Raw genomic sequence first — 25,081 nt, 5'->3', positions numbered from 1 at the left:
GAGGATGATTCAACTTCATATAACAATTTATCTGAAGATGAATCTGATATAACCTTACAAAACTACGAACTTACAGTAATATGTTAATATATTCAATAACATATTTAAACTAATAACTTAACTAAATTTTTTTTTTAGAAATATCCCACAACACAGCCATTTACAATTCCATTGCGTGTTAAACAACAACTTGAAAAAAAAGTCAATGAAATAGTAGCAGAAGACTGGACAATTGATACAATTAAAAATTCCAAATACACCATGTACAAATTCACAAGTGAATTAATGTCTTCAATATTCACCAATGAATATTTAAAAAGTGAGTACAATAACTTTTAACTAAAATATATTTCAAATAATAAACTTATTTCTTACCGCACAAACGATCTGGCAAAGGCGGAAAACCAGGAGCAATCCAGCGGGAAATCATGAACCCGACATACGTAGAAGAAATAACAAGTAATAGCATAAAACTAATAAATATAAAAATAAGTAAAATTTTCAACTAATTAATTTATAATAGAATACCTAATTCACGCCTGGCGCAATTTAAAAGGATCCACTCATATGTTGAAGAAGAAACTAACAAATTAAAAACGGTAATAATTATTAATAACAACACATATATTTAACTTTATACTATTTTTCCATTTCTGGTTTAGAAAATGACAGTAGCATTAGGAAAAGAAGATACAAATTCAACTAAACCGGATCTCAAATTAGCTTTCCAAAACCTATCAATATTAACTGACGTAAATATATCTATTACTATAATAAAACTTTCTATTACTAGTTACAAGAAAAACAACAAACTTTAGGAACTAATATCAAAAACAATAATCAACTCAACTGAAATATCAATTCAAACGGAAGAAAACACCACAAATCACCCAATTTGCTCCACCCCATTAAACAATACGGTAATCAATTTTACTCTTCAATCGACACTCTAACACACTTAAAAAACTATTTCATAGGCATCTAACTTTACATTCAGTGTAGAGTCCCCAAACCTAAACTTCTCCACATACATAGTTGACGAAACACCAATTCCTAATCAATTTTTTTTCCGAATAATAAATATTATTATTAATTTTTTGTAACATAAGTAAAATAAAGTAAAGTATGTTTTCCTTACAAGCACTCTTTAAACTTTTTGTTTCAGTTACATCGGTAGTAGATTCCTCAGAATACAATTTAGCTGCATATTGCATAAATAACTTAAAGCCATCTTTTCCTTTCCATTTGGTACGCAGCATAAAGGTTGCTAAATAACCAGCAAACATTTTTTTGCTTCTGTTTGTATTTGGAAGACTTTTTTTTGGCTAAATTCCACAATCCTGAAATAAACAATTACTTATTACTAATTAGACTAAATAAAAATTGATTTACCCTCTATTTGGTTGGTATGTGCTCCATTTTCGGGATCTTTAAAATGCAAGCTATGATTAACTTTCAGATGAATGTAGTTATTGTGTTCCCTAATTTGAAAACAAACAATTATTAACAATAAAACATACATCAAATAAATATAAGTAAAAACTAACTCTATTTTGTCATATGCTTTCCAGCAATCAGATATAATGATAGAACCAGGTAGAATCCATTCTTTAATCTATTGAAGCAGGGGGAGTAGCGGAAGCCCCTGAATCATCGCAACATCACACATCAACTGAAGTAAATTTCCCTATCTCAAGAAATGAACTAGTTCCTGGATCGCTACATATTACTCCCACTGTCAATGAACTTATCACTGTTGATGGAGTAGATCCGAGTATGCAAGTACCTACATTTACGGTACGAAGATCTGCTCGAGTTTGAATTCCAAAAATTATTCAGAGCATGGTGTCCTTATCTGAAGTGGTCGATAATCCATACGAGCCTATCAATTACCAAGATGCCATCTCCTGTGAAGATGCACAACTGTGGCGTGAAAAGATGGATGAAGAAAAACAAGCTCTAACTACCAGGAAAACCTGGATACTGGCTTCTCTACCCCCAGGTCGCAAGGCCATCAAGTGTATGTTTGTCTACAAATACAAACCAGGATATGAAGGAGTAGCTCCAAGAAGAAAAGTACGCCTCGTAGCCAAGGGCTACTCACAGCTACCTGGTATTGACTACACTGAAACGTTTGCCCTAGTAGTAAAAATGGAAACCTTCCGGTTGGTTGTGGCCTTTGCAGTAAAACAGCGACTTGGAATCTCTTCACTAGATGTTTGGGTAGTCTTTCTCAACGGCGATTTACAAGAAGAAATCTACATGGATCAACCTCAAGGATATATAGATTACGAAAAATCTGATAACAAGTGCCTCCTGAAGAAATGTATCTACGGATTGAAACAGGCTCCACGAGCCTGGCACGAGAAATTCACACCAGTTTTACTAAAATTTGGTCTGATTCAGAGTCAATCAGATCCTTGCTTATTTGTTCGTCGTCAACAGGGGGAGTTATTGATGGTGATAATTTATGTTGACGACCCACTAGTATTATTCAACAACAAATCGACGTTCACAGATCTCACAAATCACCTCGAACAATTCTTTGAAATTCGAGTCTTACCAGCTACCAGATTTGTAGGAATCGACATAGTACGAGATCCATCAAACAGCCGCACTATCCTACATCAAAGTGACTACGTTACAAAACTTCTTGAAAAATTCAAAATGATGATCTGCAACGCCAAATCCACTCCAAGTGATCTAAATGTGAAACTGTGAAAAAGTATCCAAACTCAAGAAGTGAACAGTTCGTCAGACCCTTTATTCAGTCGCTACAGAGAAATAATTGGAGGTGTTATGTACCTAGTTGTCTCCACCATGCCAGATATGGCACAAGCTATCAACGTACTTGCCAGATTTTGTGAAAATCCAACAAAGGAACATCTGACTGCCGCAAAACACCTACTGGCATACTTAAAGGAACTGCCAAGTATGGTCTGTGTTTCGATGCTAGCCAATCTGAGAGTCTACTGGGTTATGCGGATGCGGATTTTGCTGGAGATTTAGATGGCCGGAAATCTATCTTAGGCTATATCTTTACTATGTGCGGAGGACCAGTCGCCTGGTCATCTAGACTACAACGCAGCATCTCAGGCAGAATTCGTCAGTCTGAATGAAGCAACCATCGCTTGATCACAATCTCTCAGAACCAATTGAAATACGTTGTGACAACCAGGGTGCGATTCGTCTTGTTCATAACCCCGAAAATCCTCAACGGACTAAACATATAGAAGTTAAATTTCTATATGTCAGAGAACAACAACAAAGAGGATCTGTCAACTTGGTCTATATGGGAACAAACAATCAACTTGCGGACGGTGTAGGGAATGACAAGAACGATTGCTGGCTGGAAACAATTTGTATTTGTTGAAAGAGTGGAGACTGACAATAGAAAAGAGTAGTTTGTCCTAGGTTTCTGAGACAACCTTCCTGGTCCAGTTTTTTCTTGCGACTGCCCCACGAGCTGTCTTGTCCTTTCCTCTTTCGTTCTTCCCTTTCCTCCCCCCACCCCCCTTTTCCTTGTTTCTGCGCACAAAAATTAGGGGGTTATTAGATGAGAAGAGAGAGAAGTGGTGCGTAGGAGGAGGGGTACGAGACGGTCAAAAAGAGAGGGTGTGGGATTGTAAAGTCAATTTGCAACATGGCCGACCCCATTTTCTGCATAGAAAACGACTGTGATCCTGAACGAACACCCGTGTAGTGCCGGACGTGACAACTAGTCCATGGGGCCTCAATAACCGCGACAATATACCCTCTTTACCATTATTTTTTATCAAACCTGGCTTGTTTTTTTTATCAATTTTTAGCTATGAAAATATTTTAGAAATTTCCTCATTCATTTCGTCCAGGTCAAGAATTTTCTGGGATATTAAACTTTGTATAATCAGACCACACACATACGGAATAATGCCTTGGAGGCATGTATGCATGCAATCGTTGATCCAATTTGCCATTATATGAAAAAAATTAAAGCGATTCAGGATGCAAAATTTCTTAACTCCTCTAACGTGTAACTGATTGATGACCCTTAAGAGTAAGGCTTCAACATCTAGTTTATAAGATTCTAGGGTGCTAAAGCGAAAATCTTTTTCTTTGAAACAATTCAGACTTTTTTATCGAGTACAATAGCACAACGGGCAAAAAAAATCATGTGCAAAACTTTCAGTTAAGCCAAATATTTGATTCATTGATAAGTTGTCTCCAGTAAATTGACTAAGCATAGCCTTCACTTGAAAAGTTCCCCTGGAAGGAATATTAATCTCAAAGCCGTCAGTTTCGAAACTAAGCAAATCATCAACAATCACCTCTAACAGAATGTCTTGCCCGTCGTCATATTTCAGATCCGTGGAATTACACATTGCAACTAGGTGAAGTTTTGAAAGAGATGCGTAAAATTTGGAATCTAAATTATTAACCTGCTGTTATGTTCCGACGCTGCTGAAGCAAGAGGATTAGTTGCCCCGACGCCGTCTGCATACAGCTGAATGAAAACAAGGATGTTTTTCCCGTCCCATTCTAAACGAAAACCACGTTTTTCCCAATTCATTACCTGGTCGTGACCTGGCATTGAATTCGCTACCGACTATTTTGGGCACTTTATGGTATTGATTTGGTAGTAATGCGATCAGGCTATTGTGACCAATTTGCTCCAAATGGTGGCTAATTGTTACTTTATTAAAAATATTAGCTCATTGTGACCAATTGGTTCCCAAAGGTTGCTAATTTTTACAAAATAAATATACTTCCATAATTATGATGAAAGTTATGAAACGCTTTACTTTTTACCATCACATTTAATCATGTTTGTTTTTTATTTGGACGGGGAACACAGCATAACAAGCCTTGGTATGCCCGCATCATCATCAGGAAATGTTGGGATCACAATTGCTTTTGTTTTAATCATTTGAATTGGCCACTTTGATGAAAACGCAGAGGGTACACTAACAGACTTGATAGACAACACTTCATCTGAATTACAAGGGTGAACAAAGAACGCACTTTCATTGTGATATGAGTGACCAACAATAAAGACAGAACCGTACTCATCTTCAATAATATTTTCAATTGAAATTACAGAGGCTTGGACATCTGCTTCATCGTTAATGATTACATAACAAATTGGGTGGCGAATAGAGAAATTCCATTGGTGGAACTGAACACTGCGAAACTGGCGGAAATTGCAAGAGAGATCCCCATGAAGTAATGGTCCATCCGAATGGGGACCAGATAGCACTAGATCATGAGCAAAGGAATCCAAATTGCTTTCAAATGAGTATGTTCCCCAGCAGTTGGACATTTCGATTAGTCGTTTAACAAGTTGTACAAGTGGGTTTGCGCTGTGAGGGATGAGCTTCTTTAATTGATACAAAAAGTTCTCAAACGGGAAGCAGCTGAAGTCATCCAAAGGGCCATATCTACTAACATCGGCTGGCAAATGAATAAGGCAATGAACATTAAACGTTATAAAGTGGCCTCCGAACAACTTAGGTGACTCCCGAATGAAATGGTGTAACAAATCCTTACTGGATGAGTTAAATCGAAAGCAAGTTTCATCCGAGGACAACAGTTTGATTGCGGAATAGAGTAACATAAAATGGTCATATAAGACACTCGGAAGAACACCTTTCAGGACTGATGGGCCAATATATAGAAGAAAGAGACGGAATTCCGTGTCTTTCCACCGTTGTTCATCATTTAGACAACGAGGACGCCTGGCGAACTCGGAAGGAATCGATCCTTGAAAATGAACAAGTCTGCGTGACAATTCGGCAACGTCATCGTGGGTTATGCGATGCATCACCGTTTTCGGTTGAACCAATGAAGGAGAAGCTTTCTCATCACTCCAAGACAGCAGAGGTGCATATAGTCCAGCGGGAAATTCAACACCATGTCGAGGTCCAATTCCTCCAGCACAACTGTCTCCATGGCGTGGGAATCCGGACACATCCTGTCGATAAAGTTTTCGTGGGTCCGTAGAGGAGCGTAGATATCCAGAAACGTTTCTCTTCCACGCACCTTGCCGGGTTTCTTGTAATACACCCCGATTGTCTTGCATTTTGGGCATGCATTTCGCGCGATATGCCCCATGGTCCCGGTGATGAATGATCTGGCAGGTGAATCACATGTGAAACCCAATATTTTCACTGTATAGTGTTGCTCGCCGTAGACGACACCATCTTCTTCAAATTTTTTCGCCTCGTCAACGAATGGGTGCAATAACTTATTTGGGCACTTTGGCTTGCTAGGCCCACACCAAACTCCAATGGGGAAGGGTGAGTGCTCTCCTCTTACTTTCCCAAGAATTGGCCAAAACGAAGTGGTACTGCTTTTGAACAGTGGTAGACCGTCCACGTTGACTAGGACTCTTAAGGAAGTATGAGGATGTTTGGCTGTCTTCAGGTGATTTAAAATCTCCTTCTCCAGGCCGAAATGATAATACGTATGATTGATGATTTGGTGATGAAGGTGAGATTGATTGGTGAGAAGTAACTCGAGTCTGTGTAGTATTCTTCACATTCTGACACAACACTTTCGGTAAACGACACATTTTCCATGCGGATATTTCCTGGACTCCTGTCAAGTCTAGTATCGTTAGCTACACCGACTTCCTACTCCTCTTCTTCATCGGAGCTGTCATCAGCTTCGTCATCAGCTACAAAACCGGTTTCTTCATCTGCGCTGGAATGCGATTCGGAATTTAACCGTTCACCAGTCACACTGATGACATTTCGAAGAGCATTATCAACCATTCGCTGTAAGCGATTTCGCAATTGTCGCTTGTTAACCGTACGTTTCCTGGGAACGAACGGGTTCGTTCTAAAAGAAAAGGAAAACAATTTCCTGAAATTAAATATCTTGTCGAAATGAACAATCTAATAATAAGTGTGTATAATAAAATTAATAAAACCGCATACCCTGGACTTTTGATGAGCAGAGGTTTTAGTCTTTTGGCTAACGTTTGGCTTTTTGAAGCCCCGATGAGCGTGAATACTCGGCTGATGAGTCTGTCAAGCTGTTGTGTAGGAAAAGAAAAGTACAAGGTTAAAATATTTTTCAAAAAAAAACAACCAGCTTCATATAACAATGAATTACTTACGTAACACTAGCAAATGGTCCCTGGCAATATACAAATTGGCAGGAATGAGCAAATTGGAAGGGCTCAAGAGCAGGTGCTGATACCGCTTAATGATGACTTGTTGAAAAGCGATGCTGATCTTCTAAGAAACATTTGATGTGAGATTGCAACTGAATCAGGGTCTATCAATTCTAGACACTATAATAATACGATTTGATACCGTATATGTTCTTGTCATCATATTAGTTTGGTGTCCCCGTGTAACTGCCTTATGATAGTAATACATTTAATCAAGTGCTTTAAACAATCACATTTTCCATGGATGGTATTATTTTATTTTCGATTCCATAAATCATATTTAATAAAGCTATATAAAAGAAAAAGAAAAAAATAATAATTTATTTTACGGCCAACGTCCGTTTTATGGGAGTGTTATTCTGGTCGTGACCAGAGAGTCTTGTGGGTGGTAATATGGAATAAATAGGGCACGCCCAAGTAATTCCCACTGGTTATGACCCGGGAAAAAAACGTAACCAGGTAGTAACTTGGGCATAACTTGTGCTAGCTGGGGTAACTTTCGATTATCATACTCAAGAAAAGAGGTTCATTCAACAGGAGTGATTTCAAGGTTTTTCCAAATAGGAATATATTGAGCAACATTGGATTTCGATATAGTTTTGATAACTCCTTGCGATGTAATTTGGCTATCTATTCTAGCACTCAGAGGAAGAGACTGAGGTGTGATAAACTGAGGATGGTCTTCGTAAACTTTGCGAATGCAATGTTCAGCTTTGGAAGAATCGAAAACAGTGGAAACACTACTCAATGCACTAGCGATATTATCATTAGAATTAAAATCATTAAGAAGTGATTTTAGTTATCTAATTAACGCATCAGTAAAAGACTTCATACATGTGACAAATTCTAACGTAGCCGAATACGGCACATTTTGCCGCCCTCGAAAAAGCATGATTACATAAAGAATTTTGTCGCAAAGAATTTTTTGAAAATTTTAGAATTTAAGAAATAAGAGCAAAGTTATCGCTGCAAAACTGTATCGGGCAATTCAGCATGATTATGAGCATCTTTTGAAAATAAAACAAATTAGATAGCACTAAACTGGTTGTCATCTTTCCTTACTAAATATTCGCTTCTAAAAACTCACTCGCAACACTCGTTATTTGTAATAGATGAACAGCAAAATTTTGGTTGTATAAACGTGAAAAAAAATATTTTTGATCCAGTGCGGAAATATCGATCAGCGCTTGTGAAGAAGCAAAAACAGACTAGCTAAAAGAATAGAGAATACTAAGGTGGGCGTATATTTAGTTTGTTAGCCCCTTATTAGCCCCCTCCCTCCCACAGAGAAAATATTACTTTTTTCTTCTTTATTCTTTATTTTTTCCTCTTTCAGGCTCTTCCGATTATTTCCAGATAGTTGTCGAGTTATTAGTACACATTTTCCCTAATAATGTCCCGAGAGAAAAGGTAAAGGGCGTCAAAACTTCTGGCTGCCTTTCGTTGATGTTTCGGAAATTTGAGGTGTATAGAATTATGGATATATATCTTTTCTTTATATCTTTTGTCATTGAATCCATTGTAATTTGCAAAAAAAATTTATATTTTTTTATTTTAAGGGAGGGACGACTTTCGGTCGGGTTCTTTCTGAAACATCCGAGTTGACACCACCCGGTGTTATCCAAATCAGAAACAATTTTTTCATCAAGATCAGGAAAAAACATTCGCAGCTAGAAAACGCCAATTTGAAATCAGCTCTCTCTTTTCTTCTTGCGTATTATTAAATTTTGTCTATCGAATATCCCCTTCCTATCAAATTTGTTTTTGTGTGTTTTGAAGCTCTTGCTGATTTACCTTTATCCATAAAATCGGTGTTGTTCAACGGTTTGTGGATAATCTGTCGATCAATAACAATTACATACTAAAAGCCTGCTAATCCTAAATTCTTTCTCACCCGCATTTTTTTATTATTTTAAATTTTGAATCATTAACCTTATATAAACTATATGGGTATAATTAAATACGCTTGAAATAATTTTTTCACAAAATAAATACTATATAAGGTTTAAATCAATCAAACAAACTGAACGGAACATGGCATACATGATGTAACAAGTGTGTCATTGAACGATATAATAACCTTGGTTAACTAATAATGGCCTTGGTCTAAATTTTTTTAAATAGGGGGAGTATTTTTTTATTAAGAATTCTTGAAAGGAAGAAAAATATCCTTGAACTTTTCATACATCGCTAACGGAAAACTTAAAACAATAGACATACACTTTGCGTACTTTTTGTATGGCGCATTTTCTAAACACAACTGTACGAGCTCCATTCGTCATACAAAAAAATTATGGCAGCAAAAATTTTTTTCAGAGTTAATTCAACTATTTTGGAGCAAATAAGATTATTGTGGTGTTTTAGGCCAATCATTAAAAAAATTCAACATTACAAAAAAATCAGTGGTATGCTGTATTACACAAATATCGGAACACAAACTTTTTCATTTTGCTTTCTTATGACACTACGTCACTTTAATTTTATTTTTCCGACTAAACCAAGGAATACATCGAAAAAAATTGAAGGGTCAGATAGTGCGTATTGTTAAATTTGTAATATGAAAGAATGGTTCTTAAAATCTATTTCGTTTTTCCGTAGGATTTTTTTGTTACTTCAAAAATTTTTCCTTGAAAAAAGAGGATTTACTGAATGTTCATTTTAAAATGTTACTTTTTCCCACCGGGTGAAATAAGTGGGAAAAATCGAAAAAATTTCTCGGTCCTCGTAAAAATAACTCTTACCGTAAAACTTTTTCAGTTTTTAAAAATGGTTCCCTAAAAAAAAGCCAAGATCTGTTTTATCTTTCAAGCAAGAATGTCCGGCGGACAGCAGTTATATTCGAGTGAAAATTAAAAGTTACTGGTTTTTAACCCACCGGGTGTTTTTTATAGGAGGGACCTTCAGGTCTGAGGTTCTGAGACATACCACTAAGGTATGTTTCTTACTTCCCAGGGGTGGTGCGACCTGTTACTTGCCTCAAAGCGTAATACCTTAAGGCATAAAAAAATGTCTAGACTTACCCAACCCTGCCCTATGTGTCCATCACCCCGTCTACCCTCCCTCTTAAAGAAAAACAAACAAAAAACCCTTTACCCCGCCAATAGGTGGCTTTAAAAAATTAAATCGGTGTTCGGATTTTTGTGCAGGATACTGTACCAAACAGGACAGTAGCAGTTACGGGTCTTGGTGATGATGAACTATGAAAAAAAAAATACTGGGAAGTTGTCAATGTCAATTTCTATGTGTGACAAAGAAATCATCGTGAAATTCTTAAAAATACTCGAGTTATAGAGGAAGCAAAAAAATAGTGCTGTCTTTTCATTTTTATTTACAGCACATTTTTTGGTGTTGCCCACGCTATAACTCGTCAAAAATTAATATTATAGTGAAAGAAGCTAGTTAATTCATTTACTTATACAGAGCCGGTATAAAATTGTTTTTACGGATTACGGTTTAAGAGTTCTTAATGAATTAAAAATAGACCCTCATTGGGGGTGATACTGGACCAGTGGCTCCTATCTTTTGTAAAAGATAAGTTAAGATAAGTTAAGATAAGATATTTTTGGTATCTTTTTGGTATCTTTTATCTTGTGTCAAATTCAGTTAAAATTAAGTATCTTTAACTTTAGGTTATGAAAATCAATGGTAACTTTTGCCCTAAAAGGGGGATATCATAGGACAAGCAGCCAGCGTTTCTACGCCGAATCAACAGGATGAAGCTAGGGATGAAGTTCAGCAAGACGCAGTAAAACCTTCATCAACTCGCAAGAGAAGGTTAAGCCAGAGTTTATATTCAACAGTAATTGAGCCACCAAAATCTCGTTCCCTGAGTGGCCCGGCCAAAGTATTGGAGGAGTTTGGGATTTATTTAAAAAAACCCATCGTAGCTATGGAAGTTCTAGTGAATCCAGTGGATCCCGACAGTGACCTTTGCGTCACTAAGCCCCTCGAGTATTGGAAATCTAATCAGTGTCGTTTTCCAATACTAAGCGAAATCGGAAGAGATGCTGTTAGCGTTGCAGCATCACCAGGATCTGTTGAACGGGCTTTTAGTGTGGCTTCGGATATTTTATCAGCAAAACGCGCCGCCATGAAACCAGGTCTCTTCATCAACTTGATGCTTATCAAGTGCAACGCATGGCTTAAAGTTGGTTTACGTGATGCTGTGTAAAACTGTAAACTAAAAGTAAGACTGTCATGCAATACAATACAGAAATTCAACAATTTATCGACTCAAATGTTGTTTTTCTTTTTTTTTGCTAAAAAATAACTTTTATCTTATCTTAACTTATCTTATCTTTATCCCACCATAAAAATTCGGAAATATCTTATCTTTACTGTTTTTTTAAGATAATATCTTGTATCTTAGCATTTTTTTTCGGTATTTCGGAATAACTTAACTTAACTTTTTTTTTCGGGCTATTTTTTTTAGTATCTTTACGAGTACACTTCAAACGGGTAGTTAAAAAAAAAATGAACACATTTGTTTTGTTTTTGAAAGTCATACTTTAACTGCATGTGGAGGGTAATTAATGTGAGATATGTGGAATTTATTTGGGGGATGGCCGCGAATCTCTTCCGTTAACGAGAAGGTCGAAAGCTTTTCGGCAGTCGTTTATTTGGCCTGAGAGTTGTAGTTTCTCATCACGTGACATCGGGCGTCTGACAGAGACGAAGAATTCCGTCTCGGAACTCCGCATTTTTAGATGACGGAGTTGTCTTAAGTCGACGTTAGAACACTCGATCGTCACCGGCAGACCTTCGATAACTTCTTGTGCGGCAGCTCGACGTTTTGCGGGACTCCCTCCTGATATTTTCAAGTTGTAAAATTGGAGAGCCTTTTGGTTTTGGACTAAGGTCATCATGACTCCGTGAGTCTCCTCCAGGCGCCTGACATTTTCACCTCCTCGTCCCACAATACGACCGTAGTTTCTGTAATGAATGTCCAAGAGTACCAAGTTATCCGCAGTTTTCAATTGTTGAATTTCTCCAGAAACAATGGCGAAAGTGGCAGCTGGTTTAGCTGTGGCAGCCTTCTCCTTCTCAGGAGCGACAGTTGGCGCAGCAGTTGGCGCAGCCTTCGCTTGGGGTCGAGCTGGCGGATGAACCGATGTTTGGCCTTCGGACAGGTTGACTGTGTAACCTTCGATCGGCTTTTGTTTATATCTGTAATCAGCTGACTGGAAAACAACTGGTGGTTGTACATCAGCAGCAGGTTGTCGTGCAGGTCTGACATCAGCGGCAGGTTTTCGTGCAGGTCTGACATCAGCGGCAGGTTGTCGTGCAGGTCTGACATCAGCGGCAGGTTGTCGTGCAGGTCTGACATCAGCGGCAGGTTGACCTGGGGGCCTTTTGCCGGAAAGCGGAGGAAATTGTGATGGAGAAATAGCGTCCATCACAGTTTCGTAAATCGATACCAACTCCGCTGGAGTCTTGTCCTTTTCGGGTGCACGTTCCTCCTTTTTAGCTGCTGCTTTAGCCTGAAGTTTGGCCTTTTTCTTTCTAGACGAAACCTCCCGAAATTCTGTAAGTCTCTCACTTTCATCGACTGATTGTTTCCCTTCATCGGCAGACGCTCCTTGGATTTCTTTGGCAGTGGCAAGGGGTGCAACGTCATGCCACATCCAACGTCTTTTTTTCCAGCCTCAGGAAGTGATGGAAGATCATCAGTGTCGCACGAAACGTCTCGACTTTTAGGCTTCACAAGTTGAGGGAAATCGTCCGTGCAGCATCCAACATCTATTCCTTTGGCCTTCACGGGCTGAGGAAGGTCCTCCGTGTCGCATCCAACATCTCGGGTCTTCACTTTAGATTTACTTACACTTTGATCAGTCGCTCCTTCGCGTCCTCGAGTTCTACCTTGACAGACTCCATTTCGCACTTGAAGGTTTGCGTTTCTTTGATCAGTCGCTCCTTCGCGTCCTCGAGTTCTACCTTGATACCTTGACTAACGCGGTGCGCCGTTTGAAGTTGGTCTTTTAAATCAGAAATCTCTCATCAGTTCTTCTTCGCGGGCCTTTTGGATCTGGGTTTCAAACGCGTCGTCCGTTTGTTGGGATGCGTCAACGTTCTGGGTTACCACCGGCGTTGGTTCCGTGTTCTCCTCGGACACGTCAACAGCCTCGGTGTCGGTAGACTCCGTTCTGGGTTCTGTCCTTGTAATGATGCGGAGAAGATCTAGGAGATACATCATCCAATGGAGGAAAGCAAAGTACTTGGGAAAATATCCCATTTTTAAAGTTTGGGAAGTTTGAGATTTGATTGAGTTCGATGAAGAATATTCAAGATCAATCGGGGATTGATAATGACCATGGAAGATTACGAAACTCTGTTGGATTAATTGGGAATATCGGTTTGGGCTTTATTTATTGAAGCACATTGACGGCTTTGGTAGCGGCCCTTCAAATTCCTCGTTAACTTCAAGTTTGAAAAATATTTTCGAGTTAAATCCTTTTGTAATTGGTTTTTAATTAAAGTTGATGTTTTAACAAACATTTTTCAAATGATTTGAAATTACTATAAATTGAGGGAAAAAATTTTATTTTGAATTTAAAAGATGATCTTGTTTTCACTGCGCATCCCACTCCTCCTACATCCGTGTGACGGATAATAAACGATGCGCAGACTCATTCATTTTGGCATTACTGCATGGAAAATTAATTGTTTCCTGAAATATAATGTAGAACATCTGTTTATTTTTTTTTACACTCATTAACTTGATCATAGAGCCAAAAGCCATGAACATTATTTTTTATGTCACATTATTCATATGGCACTTAACAACTAATTATAGATTTGTTGTTAAGGGGTCATTGGAAGTCATTGAAGTATGCTAATCGCCTAATTGAAGTAGAAATAAGCTAATTCTAACGCGTATATTAAAAAATAAATGCATAGATTTTAAAGTGTGCCGTATGGACCTAAAACTTGCTTTATACTGCTGGCTGTTTGATTATGGCGAGCTGTTACGCTGAACGGGAATGCTAATAATCGTCTAGACGCAAGAGGGGAAGTGGTCGTTGTCGTGCATCTCGAAACCAAAAGAAATAGCGATACGCAAATAGAATATACCACTCGTCTGGTGTGACACCGATAAGCTTTCATGCACTAGAAACTCAACTAAAAAATAAGGGGGAAAAGAAAATGAAAACAGCTGTGTTAAGTATGTAGTTTGACACCGAAGAGAACGCGTCACCACATCAGCAGCATTCCATCAGACTTCCCAGTATAGAATCCCGTTGTGTGTTGTCATTTTGAACGTGCATTTGTGAGCGTCATCACAATGGCGTTCGAAGCCATAAAAAACAGAAAAAGTGCATTAGTTTTGCTTGTTTCGCTCTTTTTTTGCAACGACATTCTTCTGTTTGCAGTATGTCGGCATTCAAACTGTTGGGATGACGGCCAGCCGACCGTGCCAGACGTCCGTCTTTGATTGGCGAATTGTTAGTGCTGAAGAAATGTCAGCGGAGGACATGATGAGCTATTTCCTGTGGCCCAATCGAACGTCCTGTCGTCTCGCACACGATTTCGGCGGACACATGAAACGCAAACCATCGGGGCTGGATGGCCAGAAAGCAATCTGTCTCAATCCAGTGCAAGTGGCGCCTCCTCCTGGTGAATGTCTGGTTTACTCCTTCGGTATCAATAATGAATGGTCTTTCGACGACACCATGGAACGCTATGGCTGTGAAGTCTACGCTTTTGACCCGTCAATGAAAGCGGAAGATCACGACCGCAGTCCAGCCATTCATTTCTTCAAACTCGGTCTCCATAGCCAAGACACGACCAACAAAAAAGGAAGGCAACTCCGCTCACTCACTTCCATCTACAGTATGCTGAAGAAGCGACATGGTGAACAGATCATCGACTACCTAAAGATTGACATCGAGTTAGATGAGTGGGCAGTCATTCCTCAGATAATCAAATCGGGAATGCTGGACAAAATTCGTCAGCTGGCCGTAGAGATTCATTTGCCTATCAAGGATTCTCCAGAGCAGATGCGTGATCGTGTCCGCATCATCCGCTAACTGGAGGAAGAGGGCATGTTCCTTTTTGATTCGAAGCTTAATCCTTGGTACAGTGGCACGTTCAAGCTGCTCGGTTTGTCAGGCCCACGGGGCAATGAGATCGCTTGGTACAACAGCAAGTTTCTGAACAGCAAATCGTCATAATCGACACTTTCCTTTTCTGCACGCGTTTTTTTGTGTGTGTAAATCTCTGTGTAGAAATTGTACATATTAGATCAATTTGAATCAATTTGAATTGGTTGCTACAGCTTTTTTTAGTTAACTTTGTAATAGACTGAAATTGATTTGGCTGCAAACTGTTCAAGCCAATGTCTGTAGAATTTTTGTGCGTCTATGAGGGTAGATCTCATTTATGGCCCTTGTGTAGTCTAGCAGCATTATCAGTACTTGATAAGTTCCGACGTGTGTCGTTCATTCTGCAGCAACTGGCCCGGCATCAGCTGTAAACTATCACCCGCTCCATTGGAAGCCGCTTTTCCTGAACTAGCGTCCGTCAAAGGCGGGCAATTCACGTCCAAGTCATCCAGTCCTAGATGAACTGTCTAGAATTCATCATTTAACGAAAATGAAAGAATGGTGGAAATTAAAGAAAGAACAAAATAAATAAACAACTCGAAGATGTCGGGTGATGAGAAAGTTGAGGTCAAAATCTTCGTCGGAATCACCGAAAGGATTTTTGATCTGTTCGGCCACTTTGAGCAGTCCGACGTAGCAAACGAGTTCCATGACTGTACCGATAGGCAGGACAATGTCGATGTCCTGGAGCGATTGATGACTAGGACCCGTATATTGACGGGCCACGAGACAGGCAATGAAATAGGAATACGTGGATAACGTGCACACCTTTATCAATATTATTCATGTGTATCAATTTTAAATAAGCGGGAAATTATAATTGACAATGCTTCGTAAACTAGTTTGAATTACTTGAGTGTAGATTATTGGAATGCTAACCCAGTTGTAGCTCCAAAGGGCACCGCAGTTGGCACGAAATTCTAAAAATTCCTTTTGTTTTAATGAAAAATCAAATCCATTAGATTTCACGATTATGAGTAAATATTAACACGAAAAAACGTCTAATGTCAGAACGTATAGGTCTACAGTATTAAATGTCTTACAACATTCAATTCCCATTAAGACAGGATATGTTACAAACCTCCATGATGAGTTTTGTGCCGTATTCGTTGGTCAGCATTCCATCGCTGAAAGCGTCCTGGGGTGCTGTCGCAAACCAAGTAGCAGGTACCCAAAACAAATTGACAACTGGAACAATCGATTCGAAAGACTGCTTCTCTTTTCGAGTCATAACACCTTTGGCCATTAGAAACATTTAAAAAAATTACGTATACCACACACGTATCAATGACTTACCATCTAGGACGAGACTCTCAAGATTTGGGTAGCGGCGACGCACGGCTGGTGATATCGAACGTAGCAAGAGCACCAACATCAAAAGTGAACGATGAACGAGTCCTTGCCTCAGTTGTCGAATTGTTTCCTGATCGCCGGTGATGTAAATCTGAATAGCCAGCATCAATCTGGCACGTAACATTTGGTTATTACATTTGCTATACGTTCAAATATTGGGCTCTTACCTAGCAAGACAAGTTTTTTCTAATCCAAAAATAATTGATACAAGGTTGTAGATCTTTTTACGCTGATCATTTTTAATATAGGGTTTAGGGTGTGCAAATGAGCGGGAGTGTCCGTAAAACGCGTACAAAGTTTCGAGTTTTACGGAACTGACGCGCTGCCCAAACCGGCCAGAAGGGGGGTCGGGCGAAAACTTGTCTTGCTAGTTTTAAATAAATAAAATTAATTAATTGATTTTTATTAAATAAAATACCATATGCCGGCTAGCTGACATTGTTTTAATTGCGAAAAATTAAAAGTTTTTTGTTTGTTTTGACTGCAAAGCGAGACGGTTGCCATGATTTGAATGTTTTTTTCCAAAATATGGAACACGGAGAATTTGAACTTTCCCTTTCCCCTACCCCGACTTTTTTCTCAAATTTTCCGTTTTATATAATTTCTCGCAACATGAAAATTTATTGGTTACAGACGATTTTAGAAGAGGGATAATATTATAGTATTAAAAATATAAATATTAGAAAGAATAAAACAAATTTTAAAAAATGTTTTATTTAACTTAAACTAACTGACAAACGAAAGATGTTTAATATTTTGTCCACCAGCCGTTATCTTCAACGCATAGTCAAAGCCTTTATAGAAAGCGCTAATTTTTTACGATAAGCGTCTTTTTCAGTTAGATTTTGCCTTTGGTCTGTGCATGGGCAAAAACTTCTTCTTTGTTGCACTTTAAGCACAAAAAATGCTTAATTTTTTTATTTGTGAAACAAATGTTTTTATTTGTGAATCAAATAAAAAAATTAAGTTACCCTAATCTGTAATAACGCTAGCCTCAAGAATAGGGTTAACAGCGACAAAACACATTATTGCGTTATCTTGCTGCAGTGTTGTTTTCTTCTTTAAGCTCTTAGACCTTTTCCTTTTGACATTTTCTTCTTTAAAAAAAATATTTTTGCCACCTTTGAACGGTTGATCTTGTGCACCGAGCAAATTAGCGATTTGCGCTTGAAAATGCCCGGCTCTAGTTAAACCAATCGTTTCACCTCACTGTGCTTCACTTAGATTTCTATGTTGATCTGCATGATGCATTGTAAAAAATCACCGCTATTCTATTCACTTTTTCTAGTCACCTTTACTTATTTCTAGTTTTAACTAGTCCATGTCACTTAAACAATAGCGTAGTTTTATTAATATTACTTGCTCCATTGCAGTTCCAAATTCTCAGAAAGACAATTACCCCAACATCACGATATCGGCAGCAACGGTGAGCTCGCAGCTCTCACAAGAAACACCCGGTTATTACTCCTCGCTTCTCATGGAAAGTATATCGAATCAAGAAGAGCCATGTATATCTAAAAGTTTACAAATCTTCAGCCAACCAATAGATAGGTCTTTGTCATCCGCAACTTTCGCAGAATCAGAATCGTCTTCCAACACACCTTTGATCACTTTTCCGTCTTCGGTTGTAAGTTTAGTTAGCGTGTTCATAATTTATATGTGTTTTAGACACACAAAACTAAATTAACTCCACCATAAGAACATCTCGTGTTAATGAGAGAACTCAAAAGGATTACGGAAATGTTGAAATTGATTGACAAAAGACTATCTAACATCGAGGCTAAATTGGTCCGCAATGGATTGCTAACTCCCGACTCGGAAATTCCAATTTCTTTGGAGTGTTTGCTTTTTTAAAATTTTGACGAGTTCCTTAATTTTAATGCCGGAATGAAGTCAGACACCACAATTCACTTGTCATTGGTAAGATTTTATGATTTTGTCAAGTACATAATGATAATACTGTATCTGGTTGTACTAATTAAATCTCTCTTATTTATTTGTAGGTTGAAATTGTAAAAAGATGCGGGGGTGAGTGCGTCAAAGATGTGATTAGAAGATCTAGTGATAGGATAAGAACTCCAGAATGTCAGGCCGCCTTACACTAGTGGGGGTGCAAAAAATGGACAAGAAAAAAGACAAACTACAAGGGTCTCTTATTGTGGATGCTGTTCATGGTGAATCCATTAGAAATACTTTTTTGTAATTGTAACGTACTATTTGTTATCTAATATTTTTATGTTATCTGCAGATGGCATCCGGAAGTTATTTCCTATAGTTAGTGACTCTGATTTGGAATAAGTGACCCGCACTAGATTTGTCTGCGCCTCAGAAAAAGTTATAAGAAGAAACCAAATGGGATCGACGAAGATTGCAACACGGACTAAATTTACAACTGCAAGTTGGTTGAATTGTAATGTTATTTATTGAAACGTCTCGAAACAAAAGCAATTTATTCCAACCTTCTTTGAATGACCAAACGGGAGGGGGCAATACGCAGCCAACCAAGAAAAATGTACTTAACTCAGTCAGCTGTCAGTTATATCGTTCTTCCATATCCCTGTATCAAAGTTTAATGAAAGTTAGTTGTGTAGTTCCTCTACAGCCTTGTATCTACGTACCAAAAAAGTAAGTTTTTACGTTCTTTTGTCCTCTGAAAGCCTCTTACATGAGTTTTGTAGTTCCTCTATTCACAAGTATCATGTTAAGCCAAGATGTAAAATTGTTTTGTCGATGGACGCGTTCATTCAAATACAATTTGAATATTTCTGATGCAAAAGGGCCTCAGCGGCTTCAACAGTGGTCAGGGAAAAAATGACCTTCCGAAATTAGTCCATTGTCACGTGTCTTGTTTTTAATACCCGTCGTCCCATTCTTCAAAAGGCTCTGGCACGTCAGGCTTTAAGTCTAACAATAGGATTGCATTACATCTTTTGATTCAATGTGCTAATTAGGCATTATGATAAAGGGATGGGAAAGGTAAAATGAACCCCCAGAATAAATCCATCAACGGATATCAGGTAGTTTTACATATAAACCCATACGCAGTTCGACTGAGTGAGATAATTGGAACACTGTTTCACATATAGTAAGATTTAAACTGGATTGGTACAGAAGTTTAAGGTACTGTTTATTTACATACATTTCCCCCTCTTCGATTTGTACGGATTTACTAGTTTTACCACCCCAGATAGACTACTGCAGAACATCTCGAAACAAAAAAAAAAAGGAGAAATAGGAATATGCAGAATACATAAAATTCATAAAAGAAACCATTAAATCAAAATTTTCAACTATTGAGCTATGCTGTTCAGAAATAAAATTCCAAAATATATTCGGGTCAACTTTTTGAATGCACTGAACAGGTACAGCATTAGCATTTGGTCGGGCTCCCCATCTGTTGAACTGGCATTCTGTTCACTGTCAGTCAATGAGCACATTCTAGAGGTTTCAATGGGGATTTTTTTGCCTTTTTGCGAAACGCATTAATTTTCCCGGCGTATGCTAAAACATCCGTCTCGATGTTTGGGATAAAAGGAATTGCTCTCCATTGAGCATCCAGAGCCTCAATGTCCATGTGTGACTGTAATATTTCTTTGAAGTTGTTGTATAATCCTACAATTGACGAAACCTTCCCTGAAATAGCAACTGCAGGAGACACATATTTAAGCTGTTGAAGCAAAGGATCTTGATAGTTGATTCTAGAGCGTATTTGCTTGAGAAATTCTTGATAACAACCAAGCGTTCTGATTTGAAAAATTTCAACAAGCGTGTGTTCACTCTCTGACGCGTTTTCAATAAGTTGTTGGACATTTGTTCCAAAGTAAATTAGGTTCAACGGTTTCAAATTTTGGGAATTTTCCAAGCTTATTTCGAAGCAGTTTTTTTCTTTCAAAACTCTCGTTGTTATGAAGTTATTCATTTTCATTTTTAGACCAAACTCTACCACATCCAGGTACTTGTGTATACGAACTTCTTCACTTTGAAATTCTAGATTCAAATAATTCATAACTATTAGGATGTAAGCAAGAAAGTTGTAATGAAGTTGAACATGAAATGGATTGTTATTGAGTGCTTGATAAATAGTTTTCGTGGTCTTGTCCTTGTCAGCTAGGTACGATTGAAAATATAGAGTGACTGCCTTCCATTTCTCGACAAGTTGCTTGCAATCATATTCCATTACTAGCCAACGTGTCCTGCCTGGATACAGTATCATGTGGTTTGCTACATCAATATACTGTTGACATTCCAGAAATTCTTGCTTCCTCTTGGAACTATTTCCAATAAAACTGTAAACGTCATTTGTGAAATGCATTATGTTCGAGTCTAACGACAGCTTCAGCGCACAATGCGAACGAATGGCATATACAGCCAAATACTACGAGCCAGGGTATTTCTTATTTTAGCAGAGTAGCTAACCACTTGTTGCGTCCAGTCATAACGCTTGCATTATCTGATCCGAATCCAACTATCTTCAATACTGAAATCCTATTTTTCTGAGACTCTTGCAACACCGTGGATTTTATGCCAACAGCTGTGGGGTCTTTGATTACTGGCAATGAATAAAATTCTTTAACAGGCCTTTTTCGCTCTGCACAAAAATATCTTGAAAATCAATAATTCGTTATTATAAAACCCACAGAGTAATTTGTTGTACATTGTGCTTACCTCACCAAAATCGCCATATATTTAGTAATCGTTCTATCCGTACTTTCATCTACTATAGGGTGGTTTGAGGTTGCCATCTTGGCACGGTATTTCTGGACCCGTTGTGCAGCCACAACTGAAAAGCATTGGCTCTTCTAGGTATATGAAATAAAGGAAAGCTGTCAAAATTCCAATTGCTAGTTTTTCCCTGTATTTTACAGTTATTAAAATGAGTAGGCAAACATATTTTTAACATTTTTTCATTACTCTACCGGCTTAGAAGTGTTTTCAATCCAACCACATTTTTGCTCAGTGCAACTTTTGTTGCACTGTTTATCCGTATTCACTTCATGGGCCGAAATAAATGTATGCAAAAGTGTGGCTACATGCGTACACATTTCACCTACACTATATCATATTTTACATAGTACTATTTAATACTTCTAATCTATAGAAAGATGAACAATAGGTGGAATTTTACCCTTCAGTACATGTACAACTGGCAAACTGTACCATGCCATCTTTAGCACAAGCGACGAAGGATAATATGTAACACTCAGTGTTTGAGATGCTGTAACCTAAGAAAAGAAAAATGTAACAGTCGATTGAAATGAAAAACATAAGCATTTCATGGTTACACACTTTTGCTTTAATGACGACTGTGTTGCTTGTAAGCTGCAATGCAGAAAAGTCTCTAAACCATTTGTTTTCTAGACTCTACTCCATGGCTGATATTACGTCTTTTTCAACATACAGTTTCTCTCCACTTATTAGACTTCTCCCATTCTGAAAATAGTCTATAGTTTTGGCCAAATTACTGGTGGAATTACTATGAGAACGTCACGGTTTTTCTTCCACAGATCGTTGTCAATCCAATTAGGATCGTCAATTTTTAATAGGGATAACTGTTCCAATAACCTACACTTTGCTTCACTATCCAAGTTCTTTGAAAAACTTGAAAATTCTGGCATTTTCAAAAATAACACACTTAAAGAAACTTAAACTACATCACACTTGCCACCAAAAAAACCTAAAAAGCCAATGCTTTCCAGTTGTGGCTGCACTAAGGGTCCAGAAATACCGTGCCAAGATGGCAACCTCGAACCACCCTATAATGGAAAAGAACGTATTTCTCAGCACGTCTGCTAATTTGGATTCCTCAAACGGCACAAATAAATTTTTTATTAATCCAGTGGCAATACTTTTCACGGCTTTTGAATCTTTCACATGGCTTTTCAATACTTTAGTCAGGGTGTCCATAAAGCGGATTGGCAAGTTTTCTTTAACAACAGAGACAACTAAGGCCAACTCTAGTGATCTTGTTGAATTTTGATTGTCCAGAAGCTTAGCTACGTCTTGAGGAATTCCACTTGATTCTTGTGACTGGCTGTTGAGCAATGTTTGAGAAGGCCTCTTTTGTTGCTTGCTTTGAAGCTTTGTGGCAAGGGTGACAAAAGGATTGTGATTTTATTTTTGGATTTTCAATTAGCCAATCTCTAAATTGTCTATCCTCTAGATGTGACTTCGTTACCTTGAAAACATATGGCTTGGCACTTTTTGAACATCTCGTTAACTTTTCTACATCTTCTTCTTCTCCACTACTGCTAACATTATCATGGCAAAGCAATAATATTTCTGTACCTAATCAAAATAGTTAAAGATTATTTGGGGTTATTGATGAACGTCGTCGAAATGACTGGAGAATGGATGATTACTCATGGCGCCAGGAATCTGGGGAAAAAACCATTTGCGTGGATGGTGTTAAAATTTTCAAATATTATTTCAAATTGTAAATTGAGCAGGAGAAACCCAACTGGCTTTTCAACAGATTTTCAAAGCATGCGTACAAGCATCCGGATTATCCCACCCAAATTCTCCTTATCTACGCAGGCTATGATTCTGTTATCAATCCGAAAAACTCGCATGGGAATGCCAGGAAGCTGGAGAAGACAGAGAAGTTATTCTACCGAACGGCAGCGTCAGTCCCAATAACCGCAAAAGAACGTCCGAAAGATCCTCCAGCGCAAGTTCACGGCGACTTAATTGAGTCTGCGGGAAGCCACATAAAAATTAAAGCAATGGATGCGTCTCCGAGACCTATAACAAGTCAGAAATGAGCAAATATTAGCAAGAGAAAAAACCGTATAAGCCACGACGCCCAGTTTAACGCATACGAAGTTGGCATCGATACAAATTTTCTTCGGAAACTTGAGTATCTTCCTTCTGTCAACATGGCTTGTATGGACTTGGGTGAGTTATATATTTATCGTGAGTCTATTCAGTTTGATATGCATAAATATACACATATCTATTTGTATATATATTATATACAATACATGTATATGTTTTTATTTACGATATATACATATATCGATTGTATATATATGTTATATATAATACATGATCTATATATGCCTTATATATTATATGTGTGTACATATATATGTATTTTAGATAATGGGAATTGTCCCTAAAATGGGCGAGCGCGCCACTAAAATGCGAGGATTTTTGTGCGCGCCTGCACCACTAAACTGCTTAAATAAAACACCCACGCGCCGACCCAAAAATGCGCGCCCGTGTGCGCGCCGACCCTAAAGTGCGTGCCCTACATGCGCGACGGCCCTAAAGAGCGCGCCTTACATGCACGCCTATTAAATAACGAAAGGCGCACTAGAACCCGAAAGGTTTTTCTTCATTCTTCCTTCAAATAAACATGCCACTTGTCGCATGCAATATTTCAAAAAAACTTTTCGTGATTTAAAATTTCAAATGTTTTAAAACTCTGTATTGAAAAGTCTTGGATTTGCAATTGACACACTATTTGAATACAATAAGCACGAATGAACATGAAAAACAGTAAGAGCTTGCCTTTACTACAAATGACATTTCACGTCTAATTGCAATTGCATACTATTTGAATACAATAAGCATCAATGAACATGACAAGCTGGCATGCAGCCTTACAAACACGACATTTCTGACAGAACCATTTCTTCTTTTTATCAGATTAGTCTTCATCTGACACTTCCTCGCAGCCCCAATGGTACCATTGTTTGCAAGCAGTATTGCTGCATTGAATGTAGTTCCATTTCGATTCGGATTTTGCCTTTTACTAGCATCTGGGTCGAGGTTTTTCAGCCGCTTTCCTTTCTTTTTATTGGATGGCCAATCCGGATTGTCGTTCGAGTGGGTCCATATTGGCTGACCAAACGACGAGTGGAAGAAAATCTTCGTCGATTTAACCTTCGATGATCTCTCCTCATCTCAACTTCTTCGGTAGTTTTTGGAAGGGACGGTGACATTTTGCCATCGCTGAGGCACTTCTTCAGGTGTTGCCGTAAATCCGTGTCGCTAGCAAAATTGTCATTGGTGGGATCACCACCGGTAATTAAGGACACCGCAAAGACGATGGCAAAAACGCCACAGTTGACTCAAAAATTCTGTATCACTGGCATTTCCTATAGGCATATGAAATGCTGTCTCCTCGTGTCGCAGCAAAGCAGAGATGCAGGCGATGACGTGCAGGTTGTCCTCGTGCTCCTAAGCTGTCGGTAAATTTTCACAAAATCTTCGCTAGGTGCCGCTTGAAGCCCGTAACCCAGTGGTTCATTCCATCGTTAAGAATCTGGATCCATTTCTTCTCCTTTACTTTTGGGAAGCCAAGATTTGAACCATGGACAGTGTCCATTAGACCTCCAACCTCTGGTGAAATCTTCTTGATGAGAACTTGAGCTGCCTTCATGTGACAATCGTTCAACCGAATGTCCTCGTTAGTGACTTGATTATGCTGATATCGAGACAACACGACCAGTGGAAATTCAGGTTT

The 25,081-nt window shown here is 38.4% G+C and overlaps 1 protein-coding gene and 2 pseudogenes across 1 annotated transcript; 1 reads left to right on the top strand and 2 right to left on the bottom strand.

The window, feature by feature from the left end:
• Positions 1-4,813: 4,813 nt before the first annotated feature.
• On the bottom strand, positions 4,814-8,048 carry LOC116917872 (annotated as a pseudogene).
• A 6,293-nt stretch (positions 8,049-14,341) lies between these two features.
• On the top strand, positions 14,342-15,605 carry LOC123470136 (annotated as a pseudogene).
• Positions 15,564-16,735, bottom strand: LOC116917877 (bestrophin-1-like). Its single transcript, XM_045169250.1, has 5 exons — positions 16,555-16,735; positions 16,340-16,494; positions 16,111-16,188; positions 15,796-16,026; positions 15,564-15,725 (listed from the first exon to the last, which is right to left on the bottom strand). Exons 1-5 carry the CDS (start codon positions 16,733-16,735, stop codon positions 15,564-15,566), a joined length of 807 nt encoding a protein of 268 aa, XP_045025185.1.
• Positions 16,736-25,081: the final 8,346 nt, after the last annotated feature.

This window comes from Daphnia magna, linkage group LG2 (assembly GCF_020631705.1).
Source record: "Daphnia magna isolate NIES linkage group LG2, ASM2063170v1.1, whole genome shotgun sequence".
NCBI lineage: Eukaryota > Metazoa > Arthropoda > Branchiopoda > Diplostraca > Daphniidae > Daphnia > Daphnia magna.
This window is presented reverse-complemented; position numbering and strand designations above follow the sequence as displayed.

What these genes read in the sequence shown, in the direction of transcription:
- LOC116917877 (XM_045169250.1), bottom strand. Translation starts at nt 16,735, where the DNA reads ATGTTACGTGCCAGATTGATGCTGGCTATTCAGATTTACATCACCGGC. An exon ending in GCACAAAACTCATCATGGAG is followed by an intron (nt 16,189 to 16,339) that starts GTTTGTAACATA and finishes TTAAAACAAAAG; the next exon opens with GAATTTTTAGAATTTCGTGC. An exon ending in TCATCACCCGACATCTTCGA is followed by an intron (nt 15,726 to 15,795) that starts GTTGTTTATTTA and finishes GATGAATTCTAG; the next exon opens with ACAGTTCATCTAGGACTGGA.